The 15000-nt window shown below is 47.3% G+C and overlaps 3 protein-coding genes across 3 annotated transcripts; 1 reads left to right on the top strand and 2 right to left on the bottom strand.

The window, feature by feature from the left end:
* Nucleotides 1–291: 291 nt before the first annotated feature.
* On the bottom strand, nucleotides 292–3906 carry CDV56_107219 (TRAPP subunit BET5; the record flags this gene model as incomplete). The annotated part of the gene is made up of 4 exons (XM_026760838.1): nucleotides 292–444; nucleotides 3291–3379; nucleotides 3444–3589; nucleotides 3665–3906. 4 exons carry the CDS (start codon nucleotides 3904–3906, stop codon nucleotides 292–294), a joined length of 630 nt encoding a protein of 209 aa, XP_026616276.1.
* A 606-nt stretch (nucleotides 3907–4512) lies between these two features.
* CDV56_107059 (putative calcium/calmodulin dependent protein kinase) lies at nucleotides 4513–7316 on the top strand (the record flags this gene model as incomplete). The annotated part of the gene is made up of 5 exons (XM_026760678.1): nucleotides 4513–4598; nucleotides 4844–5003; nucleotides 5088–5882; nucleotides 5939–6076; nucleotides 6141–7316. 5 exons carry the CDS (start codon nucleotides 4513–4515, stop codon nucleotides 7314–7316), a joined length of 2355 nt encoding a protein of 784 aa, XP_026616275.1.
* Nucleotides 7317–8433: 1117 nt separating this feature from the next.
* CDV56_106962 (putative AT DNA binding protein) lies at nucleotides 8434–9303 on the bottom strand (the record flags this gene model as incomplete). The annotated part of the gene is made up of 1 exon (XM_026760581.1): nucleotides 8434–9303. The coding sequence occupies one exon, from the start codon at nucleotides 9301–9303 to the stop codon at nucleotides 8434–8436; it is 870 nt and encodes a 289-aa protein (XP_026616274.1).
* Nucleotides 9304–15000: the final 5697 nt, after the last annotated feature.

Genomic DNA, 15000 nt, shown 5'->3' with positions numbered 1-15000 from the left:
TATGTGCTGAAATCTTGGAATGCTACTTGCTGCCAGGGACATTGATCGCACCGTTCAACAAAAAGGAATGATAGTAGCCGCATTAAGGCCAAGGGACCTGTCGAGACTTGAAGCGATTTGTTGAATGCTGACGTCGGATTGCTTCTAGTTATACATCCCATGCAACATGGCAATGCTGCAAAAAACTTCATTCTCTTTCTCAGAACTTGCGTGAAGTCCGTCTGAGCTCAAAAGAAAATTGTGGAGTCGTCTCTTCATTAACGAGTACTTCTTGCCTCTATAATGAGTGAGCTAGTATGCATACTCCAAGATTTTCTGCTGCTTTGTTAGGCCACAACTTGGGGCAATAGTAGCTTCGGAGAGAAGAAACATGGCGTGGTTGAGACTCGGAAGTAGAATGGGGATGCTAGGACCTGGCTCCTCCATGAACCTCCGTCGAACAAACTGTCCAGGGGTCAGAGTCAGCTCTGGTGCATTGAACAGCTACAGAAGGTTGAGCCGGGATCAGTGTGGCATTTCCTGGCTTCCCATGCCGGGATCTCAAGAACAAAGTCCACGAGTTTCCACATACCTAGGCCTGACAGGTAACTGCCTGGCTCCCCTACTATTGTTGACCCCTACTCCAGGCAGATGAATCATGGATGTTGCAGCAACAGCAGGTAGCACTGAGTGGGATGAGAATAACTCAGCTCCGCCTGTGGAAGGGTATGGCAAGTGTATGATTAAGTACATCTTGTCGAGAGACTCGCGATAATGAACTTTCTTCATAGGTACTCATCAGCCCGTTTCGTCCAAACAGTATCAATATCGCAACATTTTTTAGAAAGAGACAATAATGAATGGGAACCATGTGCTTTTCCTGTTCGAGCTACCTGCAGATGCAAATATCTAGGAAAAGTTTAATAAAAGATAACGTCTTATTATTGCCATGTGGTTACCTTATTGTTGTGCTGTCAACTACCTTACGGAGTACTCTGTATTCCATACAGAAGTTATAATCACAAAGTACCTATAAGCCACAGCCACCGCCACCATAATTTCAAGACTGCAGAATTAAGCGTTTGTGGGTTGTACATATCTATGTTAAAGGCTGAAACCTGTTTAGTGGACTGAACTTTCAACTTAACCCCTTAATCATTCGTCCTTGTAATTACCTCATCCTTAGGTGCCCCTGCTTCCCCAAGATTGTGTAATTATGAGTCTGTAAGTCCCCTCCATGGCTAACCCTGTGGTACAGAGTAAATCAAGAACCATACTACTAAAATCTGGGGACACAGAGTGACTACAAAAAAATCACCAAGGGAACCCTGGATCAAGCCACTTTCATCGTCCCATAAGGTAAGGTACCTTACCATTCACTGTGCCTTTGTTGGCTGGTATTATTACTCTGTATCATGAAAATGAAACAGTGCCTCAGTAGGTACCTAGGTACATACCTAGGTACTCCATACCTTAGCCGTCCAGTGTGTACCCAAGTATCTTTCTAACTTGATAAATTTCATCTTTCACAAATTACTTACTGTTTTGAATGTAATTTTCACAATAATACCTAACAAGCTTCCATTGCTCCAATTTCATTTTTGGCCTTCCCGAAGAATCTTAACCTGGTTAGGCTAGCCCCGGATTTGGATGGTGGGTGGAGAACCAGGATTACCTAGGTATCAGCCATACTGCCATATCGGTACCTAGGTAGTAAGGTAGTATGACGGTATCAAAGGTACAGTAGCAGTTGGACTTGAACCAGTATGGACACGAAGGGAAACAAGTCGGATCCATTATCCCCAAAATGTACTGTTTTGCCGAGCAACTTGCAGGTCTGCCGCGTGCATACTGCATACTGTAAAGTGTAGAGTGTGGACAGGTAGATTGATATTGATATTCCCAACAGGAATGTCGTCAAGCATATCTCAGCTCCAGTGGCCTGTCAGACGAGCTTACGGATATACTCGAGTCATTTTTATCAATCAATATCATCCACAGGTTCCTATGTAGCGTACGCCATTGGCGGATGAGCGAATTATGAGCGCCAATCGTAAATAATGGATGCTCTGCTTTATAGAGCCTGCTGCTTATAGATATACGAGTCTTGAGATAAAACAAGACAGCTGGTGCAGTCGCTAATGTGGGATACCCCTCCCGGGATGGCTGCAGATGCACTTGCACTCTCAATTTTCGCTGATCCCAACAAGGCCACTATTGCTATGAGGGATTATCAGAACCTATCAGCATGTACAGAGGAACTGTATCTTGCTGATCTTAAAGATAGACGGGCTGTTTCACAACGATGAGTTGTCGTTTGGTTTTGCAAGATGCATGCTCCTTATTTCTCTTTTCTTGCAAGTAAGAATAGAGATTCAACCTGCGGGGGATTATCCACTCCCCTGAGCGAGTTGTGACTAACAAATCCCTTCTCAACAACATTTTAATAACGTGCTCATGATTCCTTGGTTCACCTGCGTGAGCCCTAGCACTTCTACCTTGGCTTTGTATGGTCTCTCTCGACAGGTCCCATGCCTTGTCCGAAATCATCATGTCGCCGCTATACACTATTCTGAGACGGCATCGGAATGACCGGAAGGACTGTTCTTCGGATGAATTGGCGTGGGCAATTATCATTGAACCACAATTTATGACTATTGCGTAGGGAGCAATAGTGAATAATTGGACGCGCGACGAGTTTCAGAATACCCTTTAAATCTGATATCGCGGATGCTGGAAAGACACAAGGCGGTCGAAAAGTGCATGCATCACCAGGTATCAAACATAACGTCAGATCGACCACGAGAAGGGTGTGGGTTGTCGCCGCAGCAGGTGAAGCACCGACTATCGGCTCGAACTTTGTGTGCGGCCCCTCAGCCGGTAGTGATGATGGTTGAGCGCACAGCTGGTTTGATGATAGCACATGGAAGAGAAAGGTTCCTGTCTGCCTGGGCTTCCTTATGCTCGGCAAGTTGTGAATTGGTATTTCAAGGGGCATCTTCGATCGCAGAGAAGAAATTGGCAGTCCCCAGCTTGGTATTTCATGTGTGCCTGCCAAAGCGGTTGATGCATGATCGGATATTCCGGTCCGTGAGAGTAAAAGAAAGACAGTCGGTAGCTCTGATCAAGTTCAATGATGGGCACGGGCGTTCCAGCATCAAAAAAGGGTTACGTATAAGGATATGTGCTGGTCTTTCCATCGGGTCCCGGCCTCTAGGATAGAACTCGGGTCTATAGATAGGTAAGACAACGTTTCAAAGAGAATATAGGAGCCTCGCATCTGTTCAATAACTAAGGTTGACAGTACTTACCACAAATTGCTCGAGAGACTCTTCGAACAATTCATTATTCACACCCACACCTCCCGGATGTTCGACGGGTGACAGCGGATTTTTGACCACTAATAATGATCAAATCGTCAGAACTAGTTAGGACAATATTGATGCTGAGCACAAATCACGTACCATACTCGACATAGAGGTTGATATAAATCTGCTGTAAAGCAACTCGCATGCTCGGGCTCTTGACATCTGTGAGCATGACAAACTTGATATTTGTGGGAGTTTCGTAGTAATGAAGCTTGTATTGGCTGGTGCGATAAGTGACGAAGCTAGGTGCGCAAGTATTCGTTAATTATAAATCCAGGATGTGATAGAAGCAGCTCAATGGCTCTGTTTCCTCTCACCTGTCATCCTCACCTCCCAACTTGCGTACCATGTTTCGAAGGGAAAAAACAGTACCGAAAATGAGCTTCGCATCGTCGTCGGTGGTCCGCGCAGATTGGCCAAAAACAGAGGGGACACCATTCTGAGTAGCGACTTCAGAAGTCGGTCGCGACGATTTACTGACCATTGAGGCCGGACGGGGAAGCCATCGCCTCTTATAGATGCACTCGGCTAGAAGGGTGCAAAGGGACAGATCAGCCATTGTGTTTGTTTACAACAGAAAAGGGAGATCATTACCGTGGCGGTCGAAGATATAGAACGAATAGACGACCATTTCACCAGATGAATGTCGAGAAAGAATGACCCAGACACCGAGAGAGCAAGACGCCAGATACAGTAGACCTCAAGCCGTGGATTTTATGATTAAGCCAACAACGATGATGACGAGAACAATTAAGAGCGGTTCAATTAGGCTCGTCGAGACAAGAATGCTCGTGGGCGGTGAGAAGCCACTTCCCCTCTCTCCAAGTGGTGTCAACTCACCACTCTTACCCCCCTTTCGCTCCCCTCATCCCACTCAAATAATATCATCACATTTACTGTGGAAGAAAATAGTCTGATGGGCGATATTTAGCAATTTGCCCACTTTTCTTCTTGCGTTGGCACTTAGCTACTCTCGTTTCAGTCACTGTTGATCTGTTATCGGAACTTTGACTGTTCCCCGATATTCCCCACATTCGGCTTAGGCATCCAGGTTTATTATCAGTGCAACAAGACTCGGCTTTTTCATCCTTGAAAGAATACAAATTTCTGCAAGACATAATTTATTCTCATTCCATTGACTTTGGAACTGTTTGAGGTTCATTCGATGGCCGACGGAAATGCTGAGCCCAAGCACGATGCTATTCTCAACGCCATGAAAGAACGTCCCAAACCCAAGCCTAGCCGTTACGCGTGAGTCGAACTATATACTCCTCTCAGCTTCGTCAATCATTCTTAGATGTCACGAAGCTCGGTTACCTTGCATATCTCCTCATTCAATTTGCATGTGTTCATTGCTGAATAGATCCTGAGATTAGCTCCACACCTTCCTATGAAAGCCCCCAGAGGCACTATCGCCGAAATCCGAAAGTCCGACGTCCAGTGAAGGTTATTATCATTCGATCACTATCTCGCTGCGTGCGATTTGACTAATTCAGTTGGAGGCAGGAAACTCTCAATGCTCGCTCCGAGTATACCACGAGCCAAGATGATGGGACCGCCGAACATAGGATCAATCAATATGTCATAAAGCAGGAGATTGGCAGAGGATCATTCGGTGCTGTTCACCTCGCAATAGATCAATATGGAAATGAATTTGTAAGGCTGCTGTCATTTTGATGCGTGGGCGGGTTCGCCGTATGTGAGATGGACGCTATGCTGATGAGATGTGTATTTCCACAGGCCGTCAAAGAGTTCTCTAAATCACGACTGAGGAAACGCGCCCAATCACATCTTCTCCGCCGACCTAGAGGACTCAAAAGGCCTTCGGCTGGCTTCAACTCTCCTCTACATCGCCATCCGTCGGGGAATGGGGACGAGCACACCAAGAACCCGCTTTATCTCATCAAGGAAGAGATCGCCATCATGAAGAAGTTGAACCACAACAATCTGGTGTCTTTGATTGAAGTTTTAGATGACCCCACAGAGGACTCCCTGTATATGGTCATGGAAATGTGTAAAAAGGGCGTGATCATGAAGGTTGGACTGGAAGAAAGGGCCGATCCTTACAGCGATGAACAGTGTCGCTGCTGGTTCCGCGACTTGATTTTGGGAATTGAATATTTACATGGCCAGGGTATCGTGCATCGAGATATCAAACCAGACAACTGTTTATTGACGAATGATGACGTTCTCAAGGTTGTTGATTTTGGGGTGTCCGAAATGTTTGAGAAGGATTCGGATATGTTCACAGCCAAATCAGCTGGCTCGCCTGCCTTTCTTCCGCCGGAGCTATGCGTGGTAAAGCATGGCGATGTCTCGGGAAGAGCAGCAGACATTTGGTCTATGGGTGTTACTCTCTACTGTCTTCGCTACGGTAGGCTGCCATTTGAGAAGCAAAGCATTTTCGAACTCTATGAAGCCATCAAGAACGATCCCGTGGTATGTGAAGGGGAAACGGACGATAACTTCAAAGACTTGATGTTGCGGATCCTGGAGAAGGATCCGAGCAAAAGGATCACAATGAGAGAGTTGCGAGTGAGTTGTTTCCTGCTGTATATCAACAGCAACACGTATCTCATGGAATAGTCCAGGCGCATCCTTGGGTGACAAGAAACGGTTCCGACCTTCTCTTACCCGAAGAGGAGAATATTGCGCAGATAGTGGAGGCTCCAACTGAGGAGGAAATGAATACCGCTATAACAAGGAATGTGGGCCACATTATGGCTGTGGTATGCCTTTGTGCCCTGACGCTACTCTATCTTCCTCACGGAATCAACTGACATGAAGCTACAGATGAAAGCTGTGAAACACTTCAAACGGCTTCTAGGTCCAGCTAAAGCCGAGCCGGTGATGCAAAGTATCCTTGGCCAGGAGTATGAGAGCCATTTCGTCGAGCCGCCGCTCGAGATGGACCCGGAAGAGAGCTTCTCGGCCGGCAACATTCTCATGGCTAACAAAAGCCAGAGCGTAACTTCATACAATAGAAAGCCCTGGGAACGTGAGAACGTTCTGAAAGGCTATCATCAACAGCGCGAGGAATCACCTGAAATTAGTGGTTCAGCTAGCATGTATATTGCCCAACAAGACCCTGTGCTAGGCAGCTCAACCAAACATTCTATGGGCATTACACCAGAGAGACAAGATTCAGGCTCTGTCTGCAGCTACAAACTTCGGACCGACTCGATCGACGATCTACAGGCGACTTTCTCTCCTCAGTCCCCTTCCCCACAGATACCGCTGTCGCGGGCCAGTTCGGCTACAACGAAGCGTAGCGTCGAGGGTACCCGAGGGCACGCACGGGATCCTTTGGAAGAGGAATTTCCATACCTCTTCATCGGTCCTTCTACCTACACTGGGTCGGATCTGGAAGAAGGTCATGATACTGACATGGAGCGCAACCGCGACCAATCGGACACTCTGCTGTCAGACGAGCCCCTAGAGACGAGTCTAGCTGGGAATGCGGCTATCCCTATAGTGAGCGAGTCACCAGGTGCTGCTGAATTCGACATTTATGAAACAGCGTATCGACAGGAGATCGATCGAATCCGTAAACGCACTCTGGCTCGTCAAGGTACTCTACCCAAAGTGTACTTGACTCGCCGTGTTGAAGGTAAAGACGAGGTGTTAAGACTTGTCGAACACGGATCTCTTAGGACGAACCACCAAACTGCCGCTTGCGAAGCAGATGCGGTTATTGGTGAGAAGATTACGCCGCCGTCCAGCCTGCGCTCTGCGGTGAGCATGATAAAAACCCAGCTGGATGACCAGCTCAAGCTAGATGCGAAGGGGGACGATGCTCAAGGAGGACTGTCTTCACGTGTTACCACGTCAGATAACGAGCCTGAAACGTCGCCACTCGCTGCGACTAAATCGACAGCTACGGGAATCTCGTTGACGTCGACGCCGGAAAATTCCAAGACCAAGTTGATGAACCTCTTGGGTCGTGTCAGGGGCAACCACAGTCCTTGAGAATTTTGAATGAAGCCGAGTGAATCGGAAGATTGTCCTTCCGTGTGGTGCTCCACTATATTCTCCTACGCCTACTATTTGTGTTGAGATGAATAGATCTATTGTCGGACACATAACATGTAGCTATCTACCTCTATGGTCTACACGGAGTCTTCACATGAGTAGTTTTACCAGCTTAATTGGGAAAAGTCTGTCTCTGGACAATATAGCGACCGCTCAAAAGGACATAGTTCGACATAAGACAGGCGAATGTGTCTGCGATGTTGACATTAGTTATTATACATACAAGGGCATTAAAACCCATCCAAGTGAGCACATAAGACCTCCCACGAAGAGCAAAAACATTGGAGGAAAGAGAGAAATGATGATAAGGCAATGAAGAAGATGATGAGAAATGGTGGCAATATGCAGCCGTAGTCGTAAAATGACTGATCGTAGATGTCAAGCTTTGAATGGAAATGGGAGAGGCTATAGAGGGAAATGAGATATGCAATAAAGATCGCAGGCGAGGAAAGGAATGTCGATGTCATACGGACTTGACGCGTTCAACATGGCCACGTAGAATAGTACGGATTTCGAATGAAACAAAGTATGTTCAAGGCAGAGACCGAGGCTTGACTTTTTGCTGCGTGAGACAATGAGTATCGTGGTGCGCATATGCATTCGTCGGAGTTAGACAAGTCAAAGAACATCTGTCAGAGAAAGTGATGGGACCTGTGTCCTTCGGCTGCTCGACGCGTGGACGTATCAACTTGCTGGTTTGAGGGCGATTGCCGATCCTGAGCAATCAGGATTCGTCAAAGAGCCATCCCGCGTGAAAGAAAAAAGAAAACAACACAACACAGGGATTGGTAAAGAAAGAAGCAAAGATTGCATCGAATATGCCGTTAGTCGTAGCTCTCTTCGCAAGTCGTCTTCTCAACTGCTTCATGATGAGGGAGAACCAATGCTATCTATCGCTCAAAATTGACGAGTTTATATCGTTCATCGTGAGCCATCATGGCTTTTGAAGGGGAGAGGAGGAAAACACAAAGGGTTACAATAAAGAAAGAGAAAGGAACAGAAAGAGGAGAAGAGAAACAAGACCTTCCTGCACTTCTTCTTTAGCCAGATGATGTCACTCGGGCCGTCTTTCGGCTGAAGTAGCAGCAGGTACTTCGGGAGTAGACAATGCGGGTCCTTCTGGCCGTCTGCTCGCAGGATCGGTCAGGATCCGACGACTACTGTCTCCAAAGGAGAATCTCTCGGAAGGACGAGGCTCAAATGGCCGCTCCCCAGGATCCATCCGCGCGACCGGCTCTCTGTGGCCCAGTTGTAACGCTTGGGGTGAAGGTAGAGTCTGCCGTGGATCGATCGGTCTTGGAAGCTCTCTCAGTATCGGTCCCGGGTCACGACTCGGCACTCCTCTCGCTCGTCCATCGTCGATAGGTGCCATGAGCGTGATTGGCCTCCCAGGCGGCGGTGCATAGCGCAGCTCCGGAGTCGGGGCTTCCACGGACCGGACACTCGCCTGAGGTGTGAACGAAGTGCTTGAAGACATGACTCCCGGCGGGCTGGCTGGTGTTGAAGGAGCTTTCAGCCTATGAGATCCCGACCTCCGGGGAGGAGGGTAGGTTTCACCTCGAGCCTCCGCAGCCGCTTTGCGTCGCTCCGCTTCGGCTTTGCTTGGCCGGCCTCGTTTCCGGGGCGGCTCGCCTTTGGCCGTAATACTTTCAAACCCCGGGGAAAGGAGCGCAGAAGCGCTGCTCTCGCTGCTGTAAGAGGCCGTGCTGGCAGCTGGCCGAGGCTGGATAGCGCGTGGGGCAAGAGCGGGTTTGTCTAAGAGAAAAAGCGGCCGCTTTCGAATGTGACTGCCCTCGGATGGAACTGCTGGCGGTGCAGACAACTCATGACGGGGCGGTGGAAACGGTACCAAGCCCTGATTGACAGGGAGAGAGATCTGTGGCTGTGGCTGTTGTTGCTGTTGTTGCTGCTGCTCTTGGCACATATTGTGAAAAGCCAGTTGACAGGAATTCAGGGAACGGCCTGGACCAGAGTAGATTAGCAGAAGCCAGGCTGAACTGTCCACTCTGATCTTGACGAAAATCTCAACTCAGTGCAAATACGACATGAGACGTACGCACCCAAAAGACAAAAACAACACGAGACAAGCAGAGGGCCGGCATATCTGTACCTGTTGGAAGAGGAATATCCGTCCAGCTTGGGATGATGTGGAAATCTTTTATCATTTTGACCAGATGGCTGGAAGGAACTCCTGCCTTCTTGAGAATCTCAGTAAGTAGAGTGTACTAGACACATAGTCAGTATGGCCGAATGTGAGAACATTGGAAACTGCATGGAGAGACTTGATGAATGCTTGATGATGGAGCGAGGTCTTGTCTTACCCTCTCCTCTTCGGTCCATGGCCTTTCTGATATATTCGACATATCCCATAGATCATGGAAGCGATTCTAGCTGGCTTCCTTTCCCTCCCAATCCGTCAACAAACGAAGCCAGGATGATGTTTGCTTCTGTACAAGTGGAGCCCAACCTAGAAAATGACGCGATGCGCAACTACGGGGTCGAAGGTATCGAGAGCGAAACAGCAAACCAAACCCGAAAAAGAAAAAGAAAAAAAGAAAAAGAAAAAAAGAAAAAGAAAAAAGGGGAAATCAACAGGAAACCAATCTAGAAGTTGATCGAAGTGAAACAACCACAAAGCCTCCCAAGCGGAACAATGCGTCTACAGGGGCGTAAGTACAGACAAGCACGTGGATTCTCCAGAACCAAATCGGGAACTAGGCTAAGAGGGCAGCGAATGCCGACAAAGGAAACTGCTGAAGGTGATGGAGATCAAGAACAGCGGAGGATGGACATGAGCCGGACTTCGAATAGAAGGCATGAAGTTCAGACTCGCATCCGCTGATAGGCTGAATAGATCTCGATGTATGAGGCGACGGCTGAAGGACGCAAGGAGCAAAGGATGTATGGAGGGATCCTCAGGAAAAAGGCAGATCAGCAACTGCGGATGGTAGATATATTGCCACTTGCAGCGAGAATGGTCCAATTCGCTGGATTTGGGGAAGGAACTGTCGAAAATGAAGGTCAAGAAATAAAAGAAGGAAGATCGATAACGACAGCAACGACAACGACAGCGACAAGCAACACAATGGGGTTGAACCGTGTTGTGGCCACCAGATAGATAGGAGACGTCAAGAGGACCTATCGTGGCCGACGATCGACTGGATATCTGGAACAAAACAGTCTCAATGATGCATGTCGTACCAAGGAAGAGTAGTTTCAATCAGAGAATAACGAAATATGACAGGGAAAAGTAAAAGAGTGGGAAAAAGGGGGGGGGAATGGGACGAAAAGAAAGTCAATCAGATAGTAGGAAGCAGACAAAAATAAATCAATCTGACTTATTTCTGCCCCGGGAAGATTTTCTGACCAAACGGACTTTTCATTCGGGACAGCGCAGAAAGACAGTGCAGATGCACCAGCATGCGGCCGGTTAGCAGTAAGGGAAGCTGCAGGGACTCTTTTTCTTCTAGTTTCTCTGTGCTTGTCCTCTGGAAAGCGACGAGATGGAGCCACAGTAGGTAGATAGATAGTGACCATTGACCAAGAGAACTTCCCGGACCAGCGAAATTAAAGCATATCTAATGTTTGCGGGACCAGCCAGCCGGGGGTGGATAGAATTGAACCATACCCTACCTAGAAAAGGATAGTGTTTCAGAAACGATTGTTTCAGATGATTCCAAGCGTCTAAACTGTCGCAAGAGCGGAAAGGACGACGCCATTGAATACATGAATGCGCAGCGCACTAGACGTGGCCTCTCTGCTTCTTGCCTCCGCATGAGACTAGGATGATCGCGGGAAAAAGACGTATAAAGTCATCCAGTCTTTGAACGCACAGCGATCAAAAGGCGACAAGAACCTGGACGGTTTAGGAGGAGAGCAGGGGTAGAAACGGCCAGCCAGACCCGCATTGAAGGCGCGATGCAACAGCAGCCTCAGCCTACTGCTGTACTCCCGCACCACGGAGGCGGCAAAGTCAAAGAGGAAGAGAACAAAACTCAAAAAGCCTGTAGAAGGAAAACGAAAGAAATAAAATTTAACCATGAATAAGAAGAGCAACTGGGATGAGAAAAATTCATGTCAAATAGAAAGAAAATCCGGAGGGGAACCTCAACCGTGCCATTATCAGCCAGGCAGGTGCCCTGACTTGGAGCAAAGGATTCTAGTAACTTAGTAAGAGAGCAGCGCGTTCCAGCCATGAGTATCATGGACGCTAGACAACGATTGATAGGTGGACATTGCGCCCCAAGACATTGGGTCAACGGACTAGAATCGATAGGTTGTTCAGGACTGGAAGCTTGAGGAGCGATGTTCGGGGGCTAGCTCCCAGCTGCAGGAGGTAGCGCGGTCGATCCATCCCGACAGACAGCACCTCATCGCTCCATAACAGTATGTTGTGTTCCGTTGAGTGCTCCGTGATAATCTAGTAGCTGTAACAGAACCTGACGAAGAAAGCAAACAATGTATGCGCTGTGCGTCGATTCAATTAAGGATTGCGCCATGTACAAGCGACGATGGCATAGCGGAAACCACCACCTAGAGATCAGCGTGCCAGAAGACAAGCGGAGTGAACGGATCGAAAACGATGCTCGAAGCAGAAGTGGGGTAGACTTTTTTGACGGGAGTAGTACATAGTAATTCTGGAGGCTGGGATAGATACGAATGATGGATATTGATGGCATATTGCAAGAATTGATCCGATATTCGAGCACAGCAGTCCATCGGAACCTGCGATCAATCAGAAAGAGTGAGACTCATACACTGACCCACATTGGTTACTGTGTTAACAAGCTTAGGAGCATGCATAAAATATAGGGTGCGGGATTATCGCAAATCATAATAAAATAGTAGCAGAATAAGCGGGCAAATGAAGAAGGAGATGAAGAAAAACGACCAATACTAAGGTATGAGATGAGAGGGAAAAAAAAAAAAAAAAGGAAAGAAATCTCGATGAAGGAGAAAGGTCAAGGAGATGATACAATGAGTCAGACCTTCGTCAAACGCTGTCATGTCATAGCAACTGGAATTTGATGCCACTGCCTTTCCTTCATTGATGCCTGTACATTGTAAGTGTGCTGCATCATTATTATTGTAAGAGTCTCTGTAGCATGACCAACCCATCCAATGTCGGCTCCGATTCTTGCTTAATGGAAATTCTTCTACTCCGTAAAGGTTCAAGGACGGAGTAAGTATGCATCGTATTTGTTCTTCCATGGACTCGACGAAATTCGAGTGATCAAATCAGAAAGGACGTATCCGTATTACTTGCATCTTAGCAAGCATGGGACTCATCGCATTGGATCGATAACAGGATAGTTTTATGCACGAGAACCAGCGGCGTGCAGGAGAGGCAACGCCCCGCTGGTTTGAATCAACCGGCAGAGTGTAGATAGATAGTTCAACATGGCAGTTTCGGGCATTCTGCATGGACCTCTTGTCAATGAGTTACTCCATTCTTCCGGTTCGCCATCGATTGTCGAAGTATAACATTCATGAAAGCTGTTTCTCCGATGATCTGTGTGACGCGGTGTAGTCAGTCCTTAAGATGAACAGTACATTGAGATCGAGCTGAGGTTATGGGTTAGTATGTGGCGCAGCCATGAGATCCAAATCATCCAACATAGGTCCTAGTACGGAGTACCTGGTACCTAAGAAGCAGGTAAAGTATGGTAAAGTACGGTAAAGTACAGTAGGTAATGATCCATGGATGTTACCTAGACAAAGAACTGTACAGATTAGGTAGCATGCAACTTTAAGAAGAGGTCAATATGCTCTTTCTAGGTATCTACTTTAGGTATCTACCTTAGGTGCTTGGCTATGACTCAAGGTAAGATACTGACTAGGTAGGTACCTAGATGTGCCTTTGTCATAGTACCTTCACAGGAGTCAGGTGTAACATCATTTTCTTACGTACATAGGTACCTCAGGTATCTATCCCATACAAGTACCACTACCAAACATCCATCAGCATTGAAGATCTTCAGTTCTTCACTAATGACATGCTACTATAGTTAATATTACTAATCTACTAAGTTGCTAGCATATAGGGGATCTAATTCATCATCTCACAATCCAGGATGGCATGTTATGGTTAATTCCTTCTCCAAATAGTTTGTAATATATGTCGACAGCTAAGGTACCTATGACCTAGGTACCAGGCTATCTTTTCTTAGTAATACGTGTACTTTTAATATCCAGGTAACATTACAGCTGGCTGACTCTTCTTCCATCAGCACTAGTAGTGATCATTAATCCTTCTCTTCTACCACAATCACTAACTCCGTACTTCACCATTTCCTCTTTCCCTTGTCGATCTACCATTCGACCACTTTCTCTTCCCTTTTGTTCTCGAGGAGCTTCTCATGCTCTAGGATAGCAGAGGTCAAGAAATGACTGGCTCTTAAAGGCCGAAAGCTCTCATGTCCAACTGGCATGTTTCAACACCACCCCAGCTCATGTGCAGCTACACACAGTTCCGCTTGTATCCAGCTGAAATACCTTGCTCTCCTCGCTCATGCATAACTCATGATTTTTTTTTTTTTTTTTTGCCACTGATTTAATGGCTGAATTCGCTCTTCTGGTTGTTAAAAATTGAGTACTACTACGTATCAGTCTTCAGCTCTATGACGGTTTGACCTCCGCTGCAAGCGTTCGTTCCCACTTAGTCCGCTCCAAATGCCCATGCATAATTGAAAGTGCGACAACAGTGTCCAATCACTACCCGCCTCAAAACGCACCACTTCAAATGAATCGCTTAAGAAGACGGAAACAACTGAGGAACACTTGTCGCGACTAATCTTATCAGGTTTCATTTGATTTTACATGCGCATAATTTGCTGGTTTCCCGTCGTACTTGATACTGACCCGGCCGAGCAAGTTCTGCAGAAGTCGAGGGAGTCCCAGGTTGGGATCCTTCGGTTGAGGGACCAGGATGCACAATCCCCACTATGAACATCCAGCGGTGGTGCTCTGCAGTCTCTGCACTTCTACGCGTTAGCTGAACATTGAGAGATGAGAGGATACATCCTAGACAGCGCCCGGCAACCTCCTCTTGCGCATTACTCCAGTGCTGCGTCAGGCTCAGTTAGGTTTCTTGGGTATGATACTCGATGAAAAGTGCATCATGTCCCATTTCATCATTCACCCCCTTCGATCGTTCCATCCCCTTTGCCTCGGGGACATACCTCACGTCCATCTCACCAGTGGTAATTCCAGTGACAGAAGCGAGCACGAGGAAGAAATTGCGTCTATATCAGAGAGAGCTGGCACACGTCGCAGTCCTTGCTTACGCGGGTTATTGTGTGCAGATCGGCCGGTTGGCGTTGGACTTCGTCCATCCATTCAGAAGTTACTTTGCCAGACATTTGAGAGGCGCGGGGCGCTGAGAGACCAGAATAAATAAGCCCTTAGAGGATGAGGATTGGAATGGTCGAGAAAAGGATAGGAACACAATGCTTTGAGGAGCACAAGTGAAGAGGGGATGATTGGGGATTGCTCGCTGATGCCTATAATGGGGATACCCGCGTTGGTTTCGAAGCAGTCAACAGCACAAACAACTTCTCATCCCACCATTTTATGACTGAATCGGAAGGGATTCTACTCAGATTAGCCATCTGTCACCATC

This window comes from Aspergillus thermomutatus (genome assembly GCF_002237265.1).
Source record: "Aspergillus thermomutatus strain HMR AF 39 chromosome Unknown NODE_45, whole genome shotgun sequence".
Taxonomy (NCBI): Eukaryota; Fungi; Ascomycota; class Eurotiomycetes; order Eurotiales; family Aspergillaceae; genus Aspergillus; species Aspergillus thermomutatus.
Note: the sequence above shows the minus strand (reverse complement) of the source record. Positions and strands in the feature narration are given on the sequence as shown.